This window comes from Dendrobium catenatum, unplaced genomic scaffold (genome assembly GCF_001605985.2).
Source record: "Dendrobium catenatum unplaced genomic scaffold, ASM160598v2 fragScaff_scaffold_853, whole genome shotgun sequence".
Lineage (NCBI taxonomy): Eukaryota > Viridiplantae > Streptophyta > Magnoliopsida > Asparagales > Orchidaceae > Dendrobium > Dendrobium catenatum.
Genome location: NW_021319315.1, coordinates 3,541,786 through 3,561,551, shown reverse-complemented (window position 1 = coordinate 3,561,551; position 19,766 = coordinate 3,541,786). Strand labels below are relative to the sequence as shown.

The window sequence follows — 19,766 nt, the reverse complement described above, 5'->3', positions numbered from 1 at the left end:
GTTCGTATTGATTTTTGGGTTTCTGGCGATCACTGCCGGTCTTTACTTTGCCCTGCAGAAGGGTAGAGATGACGACATTTTTCCCACAGTGACAATCTTCGCTGCGCCGCGCCCATTCTCGTATTTTGGTGGACGGCCGGATTTGGTGGGAGGACGGCAAGAGCTTGCGGTGCGTTCGTGGTTGGCTGTGGCACCAGAGGTCTCTGTCGTCCTCTTTGGGAAGGATTCTTCTATATTTGATCTGGCAAGAATTCTTGGACCTAGAGTTACTGCAGAGTCGGACATCGATTTCACGTAAGTGTTCTCCTTTGCCCATAATTCTTCAAAACTTCTTCTTGTGAAAAAAAAAAAAAAAAAACTAATATGTGAAAAAACAGGACACCAATAGTCTAATACTCTAATATTCTTGAACTGAGAGAAGATTTCAACTACAATCATAAAATATTTCCAGGCTTTTATATGACCCATCATTCCTACAATTACATCCTTTCAAAATGAGATTACAAAGAAAAAGAAAAAAAATTAATAAAGCTGAAATATTATTATTATCTTCCTCTTGATAGTTATCCACATATCCACCATTAACTTACTCTTGATAGTTACCCACATTTCACATTGGTAACCTGTATTATTTGGATGATTTGAGTTCATCAACAAATTCCTCTCTTAAACTTAAAGTCCATTCCATCCTTCACGTCGATTGACATTTTACATTTTTCAAACAATATTGTGGGTAACGACCTTGTAAATATATCTGCTACTTGATCATGACTCGCAACCTGGCTCATTCCTATGCTTCCTTCATGTGTTCTTGGAGGAAGTGAAACTTGACATCGATATGCTTGCTTCTTTCATGATGTACCAGATTTTTTGTTATCTCGATTGCAGATTTGTCATTAATACGAATCTCGGTAGCCTCTGTTTGTTGAAGATTCATTTCGTGGAGCAGATTTGATGTGAAACATAATTACATGGATGAGTTGCTTAAAGGAAATTTGCACGCTTAATGTTCCAAAGGGAAAGACAAATACAGAGCTCCAGCGTAGTCACTTTGGTGTTGGGGAAGAAGTGGACAGCAGTTATAGTCTTTCGGATGAAAGATACGGTGTTGAGAAGCCTGCAGAAATCAGCTGACATCAGTCCAGTTTCCTTGGACAGCAGTTTTTGACCTTGGAAACTCCTCAGGACAGCAAGGGTTGGGCCTAAACAGTTGGACAGCAGGTTGTGAGAGAGCAACCCACAGTTTGGAGATTTTAGGCGGCCGGAATCCAGATTTTCCTTGGCTAGAATTCTGTGACAGCAGGGAAAAACTGAACCTTTTGACAAATGGATGTTCCGTGGAGGAAGGGAAGAGATAGGGGAAGCGGGCGGCGAGTCCAAGGCAGGAGGGAGGGATTAATTGATGCTTAGGTGGAGAGTGGAGAGAGAAAGAATTTGAATTTGATTTCAAATTCAAATGGGAGTTGGGCTTACGAGGGAAATCCAAGGTGGAGCCCAATAATGGGGCCGGCGGCATTAAGAGAGGGAGGAGGATTTTGTGGAGGGATTTAAGATCTTCCAAAATAACTCATGGGAATTAGGAAAGCTATCATGAAATCCAATTTAATTTGAATTTCAAATAAACTTGAATTTACGCACTTTCTTAATTAAGATTTGCAAATAAGGAAAGTTTTTGAAATTTGAATTTCAAAGTTCAAATTGAGGTAATTACTTTCCTTTTCTCTTGGAGTTAATTTAGGAAGGGAGTTATGATAATTAAAATCATCATAATGGAATGGGGGCAAGAGGGAGGTGATTAAGGAGTCTTAATTGGGAGCATTTAATGACAAAGGAGAGAGAGAGGGGTTAGGCATTAAGGAGGTGGGCCCAAGCAATTAAGGTGATTGGTGACATAAATCTGAAAATTAATTTCAGATTTATGTTGATTGAGAACCTCTCCTAAATTAGAGGGGAATCATTTAAGAGAGGATTTAAATTCCTTGGTGTACGGCGAATGAAATCCAACTATTCATTTCCTTGGTGTACGGCGAATGAAATCCAACTATTCATTTCCTTGGTGTACGGCGAATGAAATCCAACTATTCATTTCCTTGGTGTACGGCGAATGAAATCCAACTATTCATTTCCTTGGTGTACGGCGAATGAAATCCAACTAATGTGGATGGGGCTATTTGGATCCTCACGACGAGAGAGCGAGGGTGAGCATGAGTGCAATAGCAATGTGAAGGGGCAAGGCGTGATGCTACCGAGCAAGGGTGGGTCAAACAGGTTATTTTTGGGTTCGCGGTTTAACCCGAACTCTACCCGATATTTCAATTGGATTAAAAAACTAAAGGCGGAATTTTGAGAAGGATCATGCTTTAAAAATCATTTAAGAGAAGAAGCATAATAGTAAATAAATTTAAAAAGGAGCATACCCGTGTACAGAATTGCGTTTTTAAAGAAAACGCAAAGCAGGTGTGCGTTTTCTAAGAAAATGCGATCCTCCATCGCATTTTCCTCTGAAAACGTGATACTTCAATGCATTTTCAAAGAAAATACGATCCTTAATCGTGTTTTCCTCATAAAATATGGCTTCACTGCATTTTCAAAGAAAATATGATTCTCAATCGTGTTTTCCTCATAAAACGTGACTTCACTGCATTTTCAATGCAAATCCGAACGTCCATTGTATTTTATTTGCATTCATGCCCTTTTTTAATTAGGTTGACTTGAATCATAAGTTTTTTTTGTCAGGAGTCTTGCGATATTTAAACAAAAAAGAGAAATAAATAAATTGGGTCACCGTATTGAATTAAGTCAGATTAATTTTTTTTAATGAAGTCAATTCCGCTAATACGGTTTTAATTTTTAAACGAATTTGCTTTCTAAAATTTCGTAAAAATATTAGAAAATATTTTAACAACGCCGAACCCGTGCGTGTACTAACTGGTCTTTGGAGAGCGGGCTCATATACACCGGTTGCGTGTACTACTTGTTTGACCGCTTGCCGAAAATCGGTATTTCTGCAATTCAAAGATTCTATGAGTGGAAACGACTTTTCCTAATACTTTCAGTTAAAGTATCACTCTACTGCTAGATGCTGCTTCCCCTCTTAAAAATTATGCCAAAATATCTTTTATAATTTATATTAAATTAGACTTTAAAACTTAAAAGTTAATTTTTTTTAAATTAATATAATATATATAATTTGTATTAATGTATTATACTATTTTGATATAAAGTTAATATTTTTAATGGGTATTACTTTTTTATTTTAAAACATTTAGATGTAAATTAAAATGTTATATAAAATTCCCCACAATTTATTTCTTTGTATTTGCCAACTTCGATTTGTATCGCCATCTCGCGGGATTCGCCGGTGGAATTACTCTCTCGCGATTGAAATCCTCGAAATAGATCGTCTGAAATCTAAAATCTTTATGTCGGATAAGCAAAGAACAACATTGGGTGCCGGCGCCGGCGCCGGCGGAAAAAGGCAGCCGCAGTCATCTATTCTGTCATCCTTCTTCAAAGCGCGCCTACTCTGCTTCCTTGGCGTTAAGGTGCTTGACTTGAAGCTTCTCATTTTGTATTCTTCTGTATCATTTTCCCCCTCTTATTTCTTTTCAACTCTCATATGATTCTGTTTTTGGCTATGACTGGGTGAATAGGAGTCTGCATTGCGGGCTGTATCGTTCGTATTGATTTTTGGGTTTCTGGCGATCACTGCCGGTCTTTACTTTGCCCTGCAGAAGGGTAGAGATGACGACATTTTTCCCACAGTGACAATCTTCGCTGCGCCGCGCCCATTCTCGTATTTTGGTGGACGGCCGGATTTGGTGGGAGGACGGCAAGAGCTGGCGGTGCGTTCGTGGTTGGCTCTGGCACCAGAGGTCTCTGTCGTCCTCTTTGGGAAGGATTCTTCTATATTTGATCTGGCAAGAATTCTTGGACCTAGAGTTACTGCAGAGTCGGACATCGATTTCACGTTAAGTGTTCTCCTTTGCCCATAATTCTTCATTCTTCTTCTTGTGAAAAAAAAAAAACCTAATATTTGATAAAACAGGACACCAATAGTCTAATACTCTAATATTCTTGAAGTGAGAGAAGATTTCAACTACAATCATAAAATATTTCCAGGATTTTATATGACCCATCATTCCTACAATTACATCCTTTCAAAATTAGATTACAACCACAAAGAAAAAGAAAAAAAATTAATAAAGTTGAAATGTTATCTTCCTCTTGATAGTTATCCACATATCCACCATTAACTTACTATTGATAGTTATCCACATTTCACATTGGTAACCTGTATTATTTGGATGATTTGAGTTCATCAACAAATTCCTCCCTTAAACTTAAAGTCCCTTCCATCCTTCATGTTGATTGCGATTTTACATTTTTCAAACAATATTGTGGGTAACGATTTTGTAAATATGTCTGCTACTTGATCATGACTCGCAACCTGACTCATTCCTTTGCTTCCTTCATGTGTTCTCGGAGGAAGTGAAACTTGACATTGATATGCTTGCTTCTTTCATGTTGTACCTGATTTTTTGTTAACTCGATTGCATATTTGTCATCAATACAAATCTCGGTAGTCTCTGTTTGTTGGAGATTCATTTCATGGAGCAGATTACTTAGCCAAACTTTGTGACACACATAATGATGTTGCCACGTATTCTGCTTCACATGTTGAAAGTGTCATGTAAATGTTGTTTCTCCCATCAAAAGAATACCCTGATGTACTCTTTCGATCATCTATGTCTCCGCACCAATCGCTGTCGGAGTAACAACCAATCTATATTTCTGTCTTCGAATAAAATAATCCAAGTGATTATGTTCCTCGGATATATTGCATACTTCTTTTTAGTGCCTTCCAATGCGTGTAGATTGGCTCTTCCATGAACCGACTTACCACTTCAATGCTGTAGGACATGTATGGCCTTGTGCATATGAGATAATGCATAATTCCCACCAACCTTTGATATTTTGTTGCGTCAACTAGATCTCCACCATTAAATCTTGAGAGTTTAGCACCTGGTTCCATCAATGTTGTTACTAGATTACTATTTTCCATCATGTTCTTCTTTAGGATGTCTCTTAAGTATTATTCTTGTGAGAAATTTTTTTTGACATTCCTTGTCTAATTTCCAGACCAAGAAAGTACTTCATCAAGCCCAAATCTATCATCTCGAATTCTTGCTCCATCTCCCCTTTGAATTCTTTAATCATCTCGCCATTATTCCCCATGAAAATAAAGTTATCAACATAAAGAGCGACAAACAACAAGTTATCTCCTTTCTTCTTCACATACAGTGCATGTTCATATGGGCAATGAACGAACCCATTTTTCTTGAAATACATGTTGATACGAGTATTCCAAGCTTGAGGTACTTGTTTTAATCTATAAAGCACCTTTTTAATTTCAACAGTTTTTGTTCCTCTCCGACTTTCTTGTAACTATGTGGTTGTTCAAGATACATTTTCTCTTCTAATACTCCATTTAAAAATGTTGACTTCACGGCCATCTAAAATATGGTCATTCAAACCATGCCGCCTGGGAGATGAGAAGTTGAATTGTCTCCATTCTTATAATAGGGGAAAAGGCCTCATCATAGTCTGTCCCCGCCTTCTGTATGTGGCCCTTTGCTACAAGTCGTTCCTTGTATCTATCTATCTCGCCTTGAGCATTCATCTTCTTCTTGAACACCCACTTTACTCCAATTGGTCGACTTCCTTTTGGTAGGTTTGTGAACTCCAATGTTTTGTTTCGTTTGATCGACTTGATTTCCTCATCCATAGTTTCTTGCTATTTTTCATTTTTCACCGCTTCTTCAAAACTTATATTCTCACAATCCATGAGAAGACAGACGATGTGTGCCTCGCTTGTCGAGTCATATCGATCTTGTAGACTTTGCATTTTTTATTGTCTTAGTTCTTGTTCGTGATTAGATGTTTGAGGATTTCTAATTAACTAGAGAATATGTTGGAAGATTTGTTGATGAAATGGTTGACAATTCTCCACTTTCCATTTGCTCTTCCGATGAATTGTTCCAATCCCACTTGCTTGCTTCATTCACTCGAATATCTCGACTCACAATCACATTCATGTTTATTGGGTCGAATAATTTGTAGCCTTTAGCTTTCTCGTCATACCCAATGAACACAAATTCAATGCTCTCCTCTTCTAGCTTTGTTCTTTGTTGATTTGACACGTGTGCATAGGCCTGCTCTGAATATTTTGAGATACGAGACTGTCAGTTTATGACCACTCAATGCCTCATGTGGAGTTTTATCTTCTAACTTCACATGTAGACATCTATTTTGTACGTAAATTGAGCATTGCACTGCTTCCGCCCAAACTTTGGGCATCTTCTTACTCTTCAACATTGATCAAGCTATGTCGAGAATTGTCCGATTCTTCCTCTTTTCCACACCATTTTGTTGGTGCGAGTATGGTGCAGTTAGGAACCTTTTTACTCCTTGCTTCTCGTAGTAACTTGTAAAATCCGCTGAGTTGTATTCACCACCTCTATAGGATTGCCTTGCTCTAATGAACTTGCCAGTTGTCTTCTCCACCATGACTTTGAACTTCTTAAACACATTGAACGCCTTCGATTTTTCCTTCAAAAAATAAACCCAAATTTTTCTGGAATTGTCGTCGTTAAAAGTAATAAAGTATCTTTTACCACTGAAAGACTCAGGAGTGATTGGCCCACAAATATCAGTGTGTACTAATTTGAGAATATTTGATACTTGATATTCCGCCTTCTTCTAAAATGAATTCCTCGCATGTTTCCCAAGTACGCACTCCTCACAAATCTTGTCGGTATATTCTATCTCTGGTAGTTCATACACCATCTCCTTCTTCAACAATTTCTGTAGGACTCCATAGTCCAAATGGCTAAATCACAGATACCATAGAGACACCTTGTCTTTTATATCAACTTGCAAGCATCTTTCTTCGTACATAACTTAGGTTGATCTTGTACATTTTGCTATTTCCCATCTTAATTTGTGTAACTAGCCAGCCCTTCTTGTCTATCAGTTGTATTACTTGATTTTTCATAAACACCGAGTATCCTTTGTCCATTAGTTTCCCCATACTTTGTATCTTGCTTTTAAAATCAGGTACATAATACACATTTTCAATTAACCCTTTCACGCCATCTTTTTGCAAGTAAGAGATTGTACCTTGACCCTTTACTTGGATCTTTGATGCATTACCAAATGACACATGCTCATCTTCAACAACCCGCATTTCTTTAAATAAATGTTTATACCCACACATATGATTGCTAGCACCAGTGTCGAGATACCAACTTGTCTCGCCACTAGTGTTATTTTCATCTTAAGCTAACCATGAGAAGTCCATCTTTCGTCTCTTTCTTTGAGACAAGATTAGTGTTCTCTTCAATCTTCTTCTCGCCCTAGAAATCTCTTGCGTAATGCCCAATTTTTCCACAATTGTGGCACTTGTCGAATTTATAGTCCTTCTCATATTGAACATTTTTGGCACATTTATAACATTCGACATTAGAGTGGTTTAGCCGGTCGCCTCTTTCACGATCTCTTCCTCGACCTCGCCAATTTTGTTTATTTGATTTCTCCTCATAACATCTTTCGTGACCACGACCTCTTCAACCATGTTCATTTTCGTAACCTCTTCTTGCACGTCCTTTTTCACAAATAATTTGAGAATATAGTACTTTATCATCTTTAATTGTCACTTTGGATTGAAGAACTTGTTCGAGCGTTTCCTCCTTTTGTTGCTCATGTGCCTCCAGTGAGCTCATTAATAGTTAGTGTGATGAGATCCTTTTGACTCTTCAATCGCGCCCCAACATTCTCAAAATCGTTGGTTAATGACCGCAATATCTTCTCCACTACTCAGGCATCGTTCAACGTCTCACAATTTCTTTTGAGTTGATTTATTACAATTTGCACACGCATGATGTAGTCAGATACACCTTATGACTCTTTCATCTTCATCCCTTCCAATTTGCCTCTCAAAGTTTGGAGGCGTACTTGCTTGACACGATCAGCTCTTTTGAACATTTTCTCTAAAGTGTTCCACGCTTCTTTTGAAGTCGTCTACTGCTTGATATAGCATGTAGAGAACAGTTTTATCCTTCGCTCGCACCTCTTTTAATGCCTTTAGTTGGTTCATCATTATGCCCGCCGTATATGTTATTTCGATGAAGCTGTTCTCAACGACTTCCCATACATCTTGTGCACCCAGCAATGACCACATCTAAATACTCTACTTGTTATAGTTTATCTTTGTTAGTCGTTGTAACGGCATCTACCCCATCGATAAACTTCCAAGATTTGCCATCGCTCTAATACCAATTTGTGATAGAACAAAAAAAAAACTAATTTGTGAAAATGTAGGAACACTAATACTCTAATTTTCTTGAATTGAGAGAAGATTTCAACTACAACCACAAAACATTTTTAGGCTTTAATATAGCCCACCATTCCTACGGTTACATCCTTTCAAAATGAGATTACAACCACAAAGAAAAAAAAAGCAGTTAATAAAACTGAAATATTATCTTCCTCTTGATTGTTATCCACATATCCACCATTATCTTCCTCTTGATAGCTATCCACATCTCAAGTTGGTAACCCATATTATTTGGATGATTTGAGTTTATCAACAATTCTTCTCTAATTGAAATGAAGTGACAACAATTATATTTGATTATGTCATCTTTCTTTTCTTTATTTATGAATTTCACGTATGTGCTTTTCTTTTCATTTTGTTTGAGGGTGGATGGGTGTGTTCTGACTTCTGAGTTGGATCAGTTTGGTCTTCAAAATTCACATTTCAATTTATAAATTTGCTTAAAGCAGTACTTTGAGAAGTGACACCTATTGATGAGGATGTTATTAGGAGAAATTGGGAAATAAGAATATTGGAAATTCCGCAAGTTTAACTTCTTATTCTAGTCTTACCTTCACTTTGCTCATATTGTTAAGTTTGAAAAACTTCATGGCTATTATCTTTAGTTAATGTTTCATACCCTTACTCATTGGAACTTACCTGTGAGTTGCTATGCATACTCTTGAATCTTTTTTGGTTCGTGGTAGAGGTTGAGAGTGGTGTGTAGGCCATTCTAGAAGCTGGGGTTGAGCAATATTCCCACATAGAATGTGAAATAAAAGAGCTCCTAATATAGCAATGGTGGGCCATACCAATAGGGTTAAATATTTTAGTTTGACGTTCATCCATTAGAGCATTGAGCTCATCTTGGACACTCGGTGTTTCACTCTTCTAATGAAAATTATCTCATAAATAAGCATTATTTTGGAACATTTATTTATTTATTTATTTATTGAAAAGAAAATTTCCTTTCTCTTTTGCCCTATGGCAACTTGTTGGAAATATGTATAATCTCCCATCTAATTAAACGTTTTTTTGGTAATAAAGCATGTATATGTGGGCTTTTAAATGAATTCAAAAGGGCTAAACTAACTATAAAATTGAACTTCAAAATTATTTTATAGCTAAACAGACTCAAAATGTCATAATTTTTTGTCAAATAACCATCTAATCGAGACAAATCTAGTAATACCAAAATTATTTGAATTCAAGAAAATTTAAATTTTGTAAATTTGCAATCTAATCCCTTCTCTTTTATTGTGAAAGTAAACCGTATAGCGAAAAAAAAAAAAAATGTAGCAGCAAAGATAGAACAACATGATTTCATGTGGAAAAACTCAAAACTGGAAAAAAATCATGGAGTTACACCACACCAAGAAATTCACTATGAAAATTAGAAGATATTATATAGATATTTCTTCTCTCTCAGTCTCTCCTTATCCCTCTTTACTCTTGCACTGTTCTATACATAGAAATGTTAAAGAAACTCACATAAATCACCCTAAGGGATGCAACCCTTCAAGTTAAGAATGAAAATGCGAAAGAAAACTGCCCAGCCTGACTTGCAATGTCGCAACCCAGGTTTGGAGTGCCGCAATGCTCCACTCTTTATATCCAGCCTAACTTGGAGTGCTGTGGCGTCAGGGTTTGGAGCGCAACGGCACTCCGTTCTTGTATGTCTCCAACCAGACTATACAACACCGCAATGCTCTGGTACGAAGCGCCGCAAAGCTGTATGGTTGTTCAGGAAAAAAATATTCCAGGTGAACCCAAGAAGGGGGAGGACCCCATGGTGAGCTCAGACTTATTTAATTTGGGTCAGAGTCAACAATATAACCCGGTTGATTTACACAATCAGATTCCACACAGAACTAACATCTTTTAATAATTATACTTCGAACCTTCTACTAGTAAATTTTGCAATTTCCCTCGTGTCATACATGAAGTGCTTTGCTTCTATTTTTCCATGGTAAGCAAATTGTGGTTTCACCAAACCATGAATGTCATGTGAGGTGCCTTACATACTATAATTCATTCTCCACACACATAAGCCGGCATCCTTAACCTAGCATGCTTGCAATGGGTTGAATTATTCACTAAGCTAGTTCAAATGTCAACTGGACTGCTCAACCATTTTAAGATTCTGGTATATCCATATTTCATGGAACAATTATTATCATCATGATCATCGGTAGATTTCTCTCAAGGCAATAAGATAAACTTCCTGAAATTTGGACTTGTTCTTCACCTCCCTATTTTTGCACTGATTGTTCTTGGTTGATGGTTGGCAAGTTTTACCGTGTTTTCTTTTCAATGGCTTGACTTATAATTTTGTGATTGGCTAAGTTTCCATCGTATGGTTGCATGTTAAATTACTGACAGAGGTTCATATTAGAACTCAATATCTAGCAATTTTAACGTCCAACTAAAAAATCCGTGTTGCATATTGTTGTAGTTGCATAACCTGAACACTCTTATTCTCTTCCAGGTTTTTGGGTACACCATTTTTTCACTGTATGGTAGCAAGATCCCAAAATTATTCTTCTGAGATTTCTGTTATTATTGATCCTGAAACAATTCTTCTGCCCAACTTCCTCACTACTTTGCATTGTGCTTACAAGCTTGATCGTGACTGGTTTCTAGTTTCCATGATACCAAGCGTCTCAAACTTTCCTTTTCACATGGATGACACTGGGAACCACTGGCTAAAGGAAGATGGCGCAAGTATTGGGATTGGGAAGGTAAAACGAACTTATCTCACTCCTAGTTAAATGCTGAATATGTGCTTGGTTTTGTTATCATCTCTCTGCATTTCCACCAGCTACAGGAATATGCCATTAAAGAACTACAGTGGAGCAACTGTGGTGAGAAGCTTGTAATGGCTTGGAACAGGGGTGATGTACCACTATATTCTGGGATTCTTCCTCCTTTCTTACATGGGAAAGGATTCTACAATTCCTGGGTTTTACATGAAGTGTTGTCATCAGAATTCAGATTAGTTATTGATGGAAGCTACATTGTATCTGCAATTTATCCACAAGCTGATACTGCTAACGATGGTTGGGAAGTGAAAGGGAATAATCATCTTGCAGTATTATATGGATCACTTTATTCTGGAGAACAAAACAAGCTAACCACAGATCTTAAGTTTATAAAATGTTTAGGAAAACATTTTCTTTTTGATTCAGTGAAGAAAGTTGTTTTCTATCATGAAGGATCCAGCAGACCTTTTTTCAGTTTCAAGGATGGGATGGCATTCTTACTAACATGGCCCTTGCACTTTGGGATTCAGCAGAGATTAATACGTTGCATTGACGATTTGAATTTTTTGGGAATTGAATGTTTTCTTAAGAAAATATACAATATTGCTTTTACAGAACCACTGACATTGTCTATTCCATTCGATTTGGAATCACTCCTCCAGATCACCGCAGACAAGGATAAAACAATTGTTCTTGCAGTAGCTGGAGACAACTATAGGGAAATGCTAATGAGTTGGGTTTGCCAATTACGACATTTAGCTGTATCGAATTTTATCGTCTGTGCTCTTGATGCGGAGACTTATCAGTTTGCACTCTTAATGGTATCTTAAAGTTTGAATCTGAAAAATAAGCTGTTTTATCTCTCTCACTGTTGGCCTGTTGTTTTTGTTTCAATGTGAAACATCTATTTGGGCTAATGCATCTTCTCATCTTTTTTTTAGGGTTTGCCAGTTTTCATGGATCCACTTGCACCAAGCAATATTAGCTTCAACGACTGCCACTTTGGCACTAACTGTTTCCAGAGAGTGACAAAAGTCAAATCCCGGATAGTTTTGCAGATTCTGAAAATGGGATACAATGTTCTCCTAAGTGATGTTGATGTATATTGGTTCAGTAATCCCTTGACCTATCTCCAATCATTTGGTCCTGCTATTTTGGTGACACAATCAGATGAATATAATGAGACGGGTATGCTATGAACTCTCAAGAAATTTAGTTTCGCTTCTTAATTTTGTTGATTTTTTTAGTATTTTCCCCCAATATATGCTAATCTGCATATTTTTTAAGCATGGCTAGAATGCTATGAAAATCAGGGAAAGAGCCACCACCACTGCTTCATCAGCAAAAGCAAAACCTATATAATATTCCCTAACTAATGTGCAACCTCCTCAATTAAATCTTTCTCACTATGAAGAATGTATGCTAATACATATCTTCGACACTATGGAGTATGAATACTAAAACGAAATATGAATACAAAAAAGACATTGGGATGCATCTTAATTTAAGTAGAGTACTATATTATGGTTTAACATTGCACAATATGGTATTGAGACGATGTGTTAACCTCAACGTATTTTAAGGCACAAGCTTCACAATAAAAATTGCATAAAGTTAATGAATATAAAAAATAATAAATTAGCATCATAATGTATTAATATATTAAAAAATAGTACATTAACATTCTAACATAGTAAAAATAATAAATTTATTTATATATTAGGTAACAAATTGCACAAGCCATAAAGTATCAAATATCAAATTGCACAAGGAGTTTAATGCAAATATCAATTGATCAAAGTAACTCAAGATTTCGAATAAAAGTAAAATAATATATTGAATCAAAGACAAAAACTTTAGCACAATAAGTTTCCCTTTCTGTCTTTTACTATCCAACCTGGCAACTTCCAATGATCATATACAAGTAATCAAAGTGCTTAGCACCCTCATCACTCAGGTGGTCTTCATTAGAGTTGTTGTCATAATGAATTGCTTTCTCCTTGGCCTTTTCTTCAAAGGGGTTCAAGATCTCCCAAAATTTTGTTTCTTCTTCAATCTCAATCTTATCTTCCACTGGAGCTACTCCAACCTTTTCACGTATATGATCATTTTGTATCCTATCTCTAAGGGTAAATCCACTCATCCACTTGAGCATCTTCATCTCTGGAACACTTAGTATTATGCTTCTCTTTTAATGGCCAACATTCTGTACCATAAAGCATTGTAGGTCTCACCACCATCTTATAGAATTTTCCCTTAAGTTTGAGGGGGACTTTTCTATCACACAACAAGCTCGATGCATTCCTCCACTTCAACCATCTAACTTGAATTCTATTGATAATATCCCCATCTATTTCACCATCACTATCACTCTGAACAATGGATCCAAGATATCTAAAACGTGTACTCTTATTAATGACTTGATCGCCCAAAGTCACCATTCCCCCATTATGTCTATTACATCTAAAATTACACTCCATATATTCAGTTTTAGATCTACTCAAATAAAAACCTTTAGACTCTAAGATTGACCTCCATAATTCAAGTTTACCTTCAACTCCCTCTCTAGTCTTATCAACAACAAGAATATCGTCAACAAAGAGCATACACTAAAGGGCATCCTCTTGCAAATGTCTAGTGAGAACATCAATGACTAAAGCAAAAATGTATGGGCTTAAGGCTGATCCTTGATGTAATCCAACCGAAATAGGAAAATGCTTGGTCAACCACCTTGTGTTTGGACACAAGTATTAGCTCTTGCATACATATCTTTAATGATTTGAATATAAGTATTATTAAATCCTTTCTTTTCAAGAACTCTCCAAAGCACTTCTTGGAACTTTATCGTATGCTTTCTCTAAATAAATAAATATTATATGTAGATCCTCCGTATTCTCTCTATAATTCTCCATCAAACTTCTCAATAAATGTATGGCTTCCATAGTAGACCTACTCGACATGAATCCCAACTGATTTTGAGAAACATTAGTATCACGTCGTAAACTACGCTCCATAACTCGCTCCCATAATTTTAAAGTATGACACATTAGCTTAATTCTTCTATAATTTGCACAATCTTGTGCATCACCTTTATTCTTAAAAATAGGAATCAACACACTTATTCTCCACTCATATGACATCTTTTTAATTAGTCTTCAAAACAATATTAAAAAATTTAGTAAGCCAATAAATTCCTTCATCTCCTAAGCATCTACACACCTCTATTGGAATATCATCAGGTCTAATAGTTTTTCCATACTTCATTTTCTCTAAGGCCTCTCTAACTTCGGTATTACTAATACGCCAATAAAAACATAAATCTTTATTTTCATTTAGGGTGATAAGATCACTAAAGTCAATCATATTTTCACATTCTTCATTAAAAAATTTAGCAAAATATCTCATCCACCTTTGTTGAATATAATCTTCTAAGAAAATTACTTTTTGATTTTCATCCTTAATACACTTCACATGAACTAAATCTTTACTGCTCCTATCTCTTTGTTTGGCTAACTTATACATATATCTTTCTTCCTCCTTAGTATCTAATATATTATATAAATCATTAAAAGTTAAGATCTTTGCATTACATGTTGCTTTCTTAGATTTCTTATGTGCCTCTTTATATATTTCCCAATTATAAAAAAATTTACATCTAAACCAATTTTTATAACAAATCATTGTTCTACTTGGCGATGATGGAAATGACCAAAACAATCATTAGAAAGGCTCGACATGTTCTAGTCAATATGTTAACTATAAAACCACCCATTCTATCATACTCAAATATCATGATTGAATCGGTCAAAAGCAAACTAAGGTGGCACCAACTTCCTTGCTAAATCCATTATACACGTGATTATGCTCTCTCTAAACATCAAGTGACATAGGTCAACTTGATCGTGGCTTATCTTGCTTTTATGTAGTTACAAATTCTAAAAATAGAAGAATAAATGTGTCCAAATAATTAGATTAAGTGTTATAAATAACTAGCCTCTAATATATATATATTAGATGTGCTCCATCCTTTGTGCAGGGATGAGCCCATTAAGTCGTATAGATACCAAAAGAAATGTAAATATGAGGATCTTAGAAAATCTTAGCGAAACTTTATTGGTTCTCTAAAACCTTGAAGAGATCTTTTTCAACCTTTATAATATTGATAGTTTTTTGTCTACTAGGGAGACTAAAAATAAAAGAAGCCATCATTCTTATTGCATCCTGAAATATTCTTGACGATAGAGAAATATAAAGTTTAACTTTTTAGCTTTGTATGAAGATTCATCACACAATTAGATAAAAGAGAAGGTGTAGCGCTCATAAGAGACACCAGAGTTTTTACGTGAAAACCAGTGAAAAGGGGGAAAAAATTGCGGGGCTTGGCCTAGTTTGAATGAATCCACTAGTGTTTGCAGTTAATTACAAATGTGACCTTTCCTTGAAGGAAGACCTTAGTTTGATGTAGCAATTATACATCATATAGAGTGCATTAGATGGAGGGAATTAGAAGAATCAGTATTGACATATTTGTTTAGTCGGCAGGACCATAGTCGGGGGGCGATGGTGGTCAGAAAGATCGTAGTTGGGTGATGGTGGTCGGAATGACCAAAGTTGGCAGGCGACGGAGGTCAGAAAGATCGTTATTAGGCGGCAGAGGTCGAAAGGCCGTTATTATGCGACAAAGGTCGGAAGGACCCTAGTTAGCAGACAACGGAGGCCAAAAAGTTCATTGTCTGGCGATGGAGGCCGGAAAGACCGTTGTCGGCGGGCGATAGTGGTCAGAAAGACCGTTGTCTCATGATGGAGGTCGGAAGAACCATAGTCGGTGGGCAATAATGGTTTGTAAGACCGTTGTCTTGTGACGGAGGTCGGAAGCACCGTAGCCAATGGGCAACAGTGGTCAGAAGATCGTTGTCTAGTGACAAAGGTTAGAAAGATCGTAGTTGGCGGGCGACAGTGGTCAAAAATACCATTGTCTGGCGAACGAAGTCAAAAGGACCTTAGTTGATGAGTGGCAGTGGTTAGAAAGACTATTTTTTGGTGACGAAGGTTGAAAGGACCGTAGTCGGCAAGGATAGTGGTTAGAAAGGTCTTTTCTGACGACGGAGGTCGGAAGGACCATAGTCAGTGGGTGACAGTGATTAGAAAGACCTTTTTTGGTGACGGAGGTTGGAATGACTGTAGTTGCGGGCAACAATGGTTAAAAAGACCGTTGTCTGACGATGAAGTTCGGAAGGACCGTAGTCGGCATGCTACGGAGGTCAAAAAAATTGCAATCGACTTTCAACAATGGTTAGAAAGGTCGTTGTATGGTAACGGAGGTTGGAAGGACCTTAGTCTGTAACTGGGTGGAAGTCCAGTTAGTAGGTGGCTGAGTAGAAGCCTGGCGTCAGTTGGTGGTCAAGTGGAAGTCTGATGATAGTTCGATGACGGTCGGTGGTCCGACGGTGGTCGAGGATGAATTTGGTGGCAAGAGAGCTTTGGTTTCTCTCTCTTTATTATTTTCCTTGCTTTCATACTTGCTCCCTTTCTATGAAGAATGAGGGGTCTATTTATAGAATTCTAGGAGTGGCATGACCATTAAATAGGAGGGAGATCAAGGGTATGTTAGGAGTGGTTTGAATGGACGGCTGATATTGATCCCCTTGATTGTGGACAATTTGCTAGGCATTTGAATATCTTAATGATATCAGAATTTGACGATCTTGGGCTCGTTGGATTTGTCTCGTTAAGCCGCTCGATTCGACTACAAGCATGTTGCATTTGGAATTAGTTTGGTAATCAAATTTATGGTTTGAACCTTCCAAAGGAGCTTCGGGTCTTCGATTTGGACCCATTTGGACTCGGATTGAGCCAAATTTGGTGTCGTTGGGTTCGTGTTTTCGACACATTCAATTTGACTATAAGTTTGCTAAATCGGAGCTCATATGAACCCGAATTTAATTTCGGAAGTTTCCAACACAATTTTGCCTCGAGATTCTTGCTTGATCAAGATAAATTTTTGATGATATATCAATTCTCAAATTTCCTCTCATCTTTTATCTTTAAAGTATTATTCACCTCAATCCTTTCTCGACTCAAAGAGTGTTGATCTAGGTGTTCAAATGAATATTCAAGAAGTCATTATAAAGCTATATGACTGAATTGACCAAAACAACCATCAGAGAGGGTTCGACATGGTCTAGTTTATATGGAAAACATATAGCAACCCAATTTTGTTCGACCCAAATAAATCATCATGCACAAGTTGATCTAAAGCAAAGTAATGTAAAGACCAAGTTGCTAGTGAAATCCATGATACAAGAAATTGTGCTCTCCCCAATCATCAAGCGACGTATGTTTGGTTAACAATGGCTTATCATACTAATTTTGTGCTTCTTGTAAAAACATGTACAAAGAATTAAATTGAGTTTTATTATCTATTATAACTAACCTCAGATAATTAGAAAGATTTTGAGATGTACTCTCTCCTTTGTGTAGGGGATGAGCTCATAGAGTCCTATAAATAACAAAAACAAAAATAATCGAGATGATCCCATAACATACTAGATATTCTTTCTTGACTCTCTAAAACCTTAAAGTGATCTTTTTCATCTTGGTGTATTTTTGGTAGCTCTTTCTAACAGGGAATTGGTCATATTTGAAGCAATCATTATTGATTCTCATATTTTATCTTCAAAATTCTTCCCATCAATTTTTTATTAGACGTAGAATTTTAATCAAGATGTTCATAGGAATGTTCGAGAAGTCTTTTGGAATTGAAACTTTATCAATGGAAGCTCGTCATCTTTACACAATTAGCTGGACTGGCAAGTTGTTTGCCTTGATTATATATGAAAGATATCCTTCCGGAAAAAAAAGAAACTGAAAATATACAAAAGATCTTAAGAAAATCTTAATACCAAAAAATGCAATTGATGATTACTGAAAATAATGTTAAGTATATAAAAAAAAAGTTTTCTTTAAGAACTATGCTTAAAATGAATCATTGTAAGAGCTTGAAGTTGGTTGAAATGATCTAGCACTATTACCCTTTAGTATCTAGAATATGCCATTACTCGTTGCCTGCAGAATGAAAGAAATTTTGGCCCTATATAAGGCTAATGATGCTTATGATGATGTGGTATCTGATGACCTCCACAAGGGATACCCATTTTTGTTCAGATGATTCAAATCGAAAGCTTCCCTAATCTAGGTCCTGAAGGACCTGTAAAGAACCATGTCAAAAAACAACCTCTAGAACCTTAAAGCCTGACAAAGTACTTAATCATAAATTTTGGTTACCATTCCCTCAACTGTTGATCTATTTCATGCTTCTTGCAGGGCCCATAAACTTACCTCGGAGATTGAACTCTGGCTTTTACTTTACTCGCTCTGATCCACCAACCATTGCTGCAATGGAAAAGGTTGTCAAGCATGCATTAACTTCAACCCTATCAGAGCAGCCTAGCTTCTATGATGTCTTGTGCGGGGAAGGTGGCATCAATCGTGTAGATGACAACCATTGTCTTGAACCTGGCACAAACCTGACCATCCACTTCCTTGACAGGAATCTATTTCCCAATGGGGCTTACAAAGGGCTGTGGGAGAAGAGAAATGTGAGATCTTACTGTAAGAAGCAGGGATGCATAATCCTTCATAACAATTGGGTAAGTGGAAGAAAGAGAAAACTAGAACGTCAGGTGCACTCTGGTTTGTGGGAATATGATTCTGCTCAGAGAATGTGCTTGCAAAGTTGGCACCAGACCAGTTTAACTAGTCATTCTTTCTAAATTGCTTTTCTATTTGTATTATATCTAATTGAGTCTGTCGAGGACACACAACATGCCAGAAAAGAACAAAATTTTGATGTAAAAGTAAAAGGGTCGTGTTAGCATTGGATGGTATTCTGCAGCTGTAATTCATGAAATTTTTGGGCACACAATATGTGAGCATCATGGGAAAACAATAAAAAGATTGTCTTATTGAAAGATTCTTCACATCTTTTTCAGCAGGTGTCATTTCCTTGCATTCATCATTATCATGGATCAGTGGAGGGATTTCCATACGTAGTAACCATGAAAGCCATAGTTGACTTCCGAAGGAGAAGATTTCTAGATGAGTTGTTCGATATCCTGCTTTGTTTGAGCAAAACTAGAAGCACCAAACCAGTATTGATCTCATATATGGACAAGTTTAACAAATTCTCCCTGAAAATGAAAACAAACTATGGGTGAGAAGGCTGGGCTCCCTTCCCAGTCTTTATTAGTCATTCTGAATTAAATGCTGATGAGAAGATAATGTTATAGTCACAGGGGCGGATCCAGCTTCTTTTTTCCGGGTGGGCAAAAATATTTTTTTTTTTGTGGGGGATGGACAAAGATGCTTAGGATTTATAAAATGAGGGCAAAAAATTTTTTTAAGAGGGGGCAAAATGCCAAAAATATCCAAAATATTCCAAACAATCCCTCTAAAATAAAAAAAAAAATTTTTTTTGAGGGGGGGCATTTGCCCCCTTGCCCCCCCTCAAGTCAATGGGGGTCCGCCCATGGTTATAGATGTCACAAGCTTCTTGATGTTTCATTGGAGCAGCAGAAGGCAGAGAACAACTCTGCCATCGTATCTGTTCAGATAAGCGCAATTTCCGC

General features: G+C 36.9%; 1 protein-coding gene across 1 annotated transcript; it reads left to right on the top strand.

The window, feature by feature from the left end:
- The first annotated feature begins 10,872 nt into the window (after positions 1 to 10,872).
- LOC110097206 (beta-arabinofuranosyltransferase RAY1) lies at positions 10,873 to 18,940 on the top strand. The gene is made up of 4 exons (XM_028696899.1): positions 10,873 to 11,118; positions 11,199 to 11,960; positions 12,081 to 12,327; positions 18,463 to 18,940. The coding sequence occupies exons 1-4, from the start codon at positions 10,894 to 10,896 to the stop codon at positions 18,909 to 18,911; spliced, it is 1,683 nt and encodes a 560-aa protein (XP_028552732.1). The 5' UTR covers positions 10,873 to 10,893; the 3' UTR covers positions 18,912 to 18,940.
- The last annotated feature ends 826 nt before the right edge of the window (positions 18,941 to 19,766 follow it).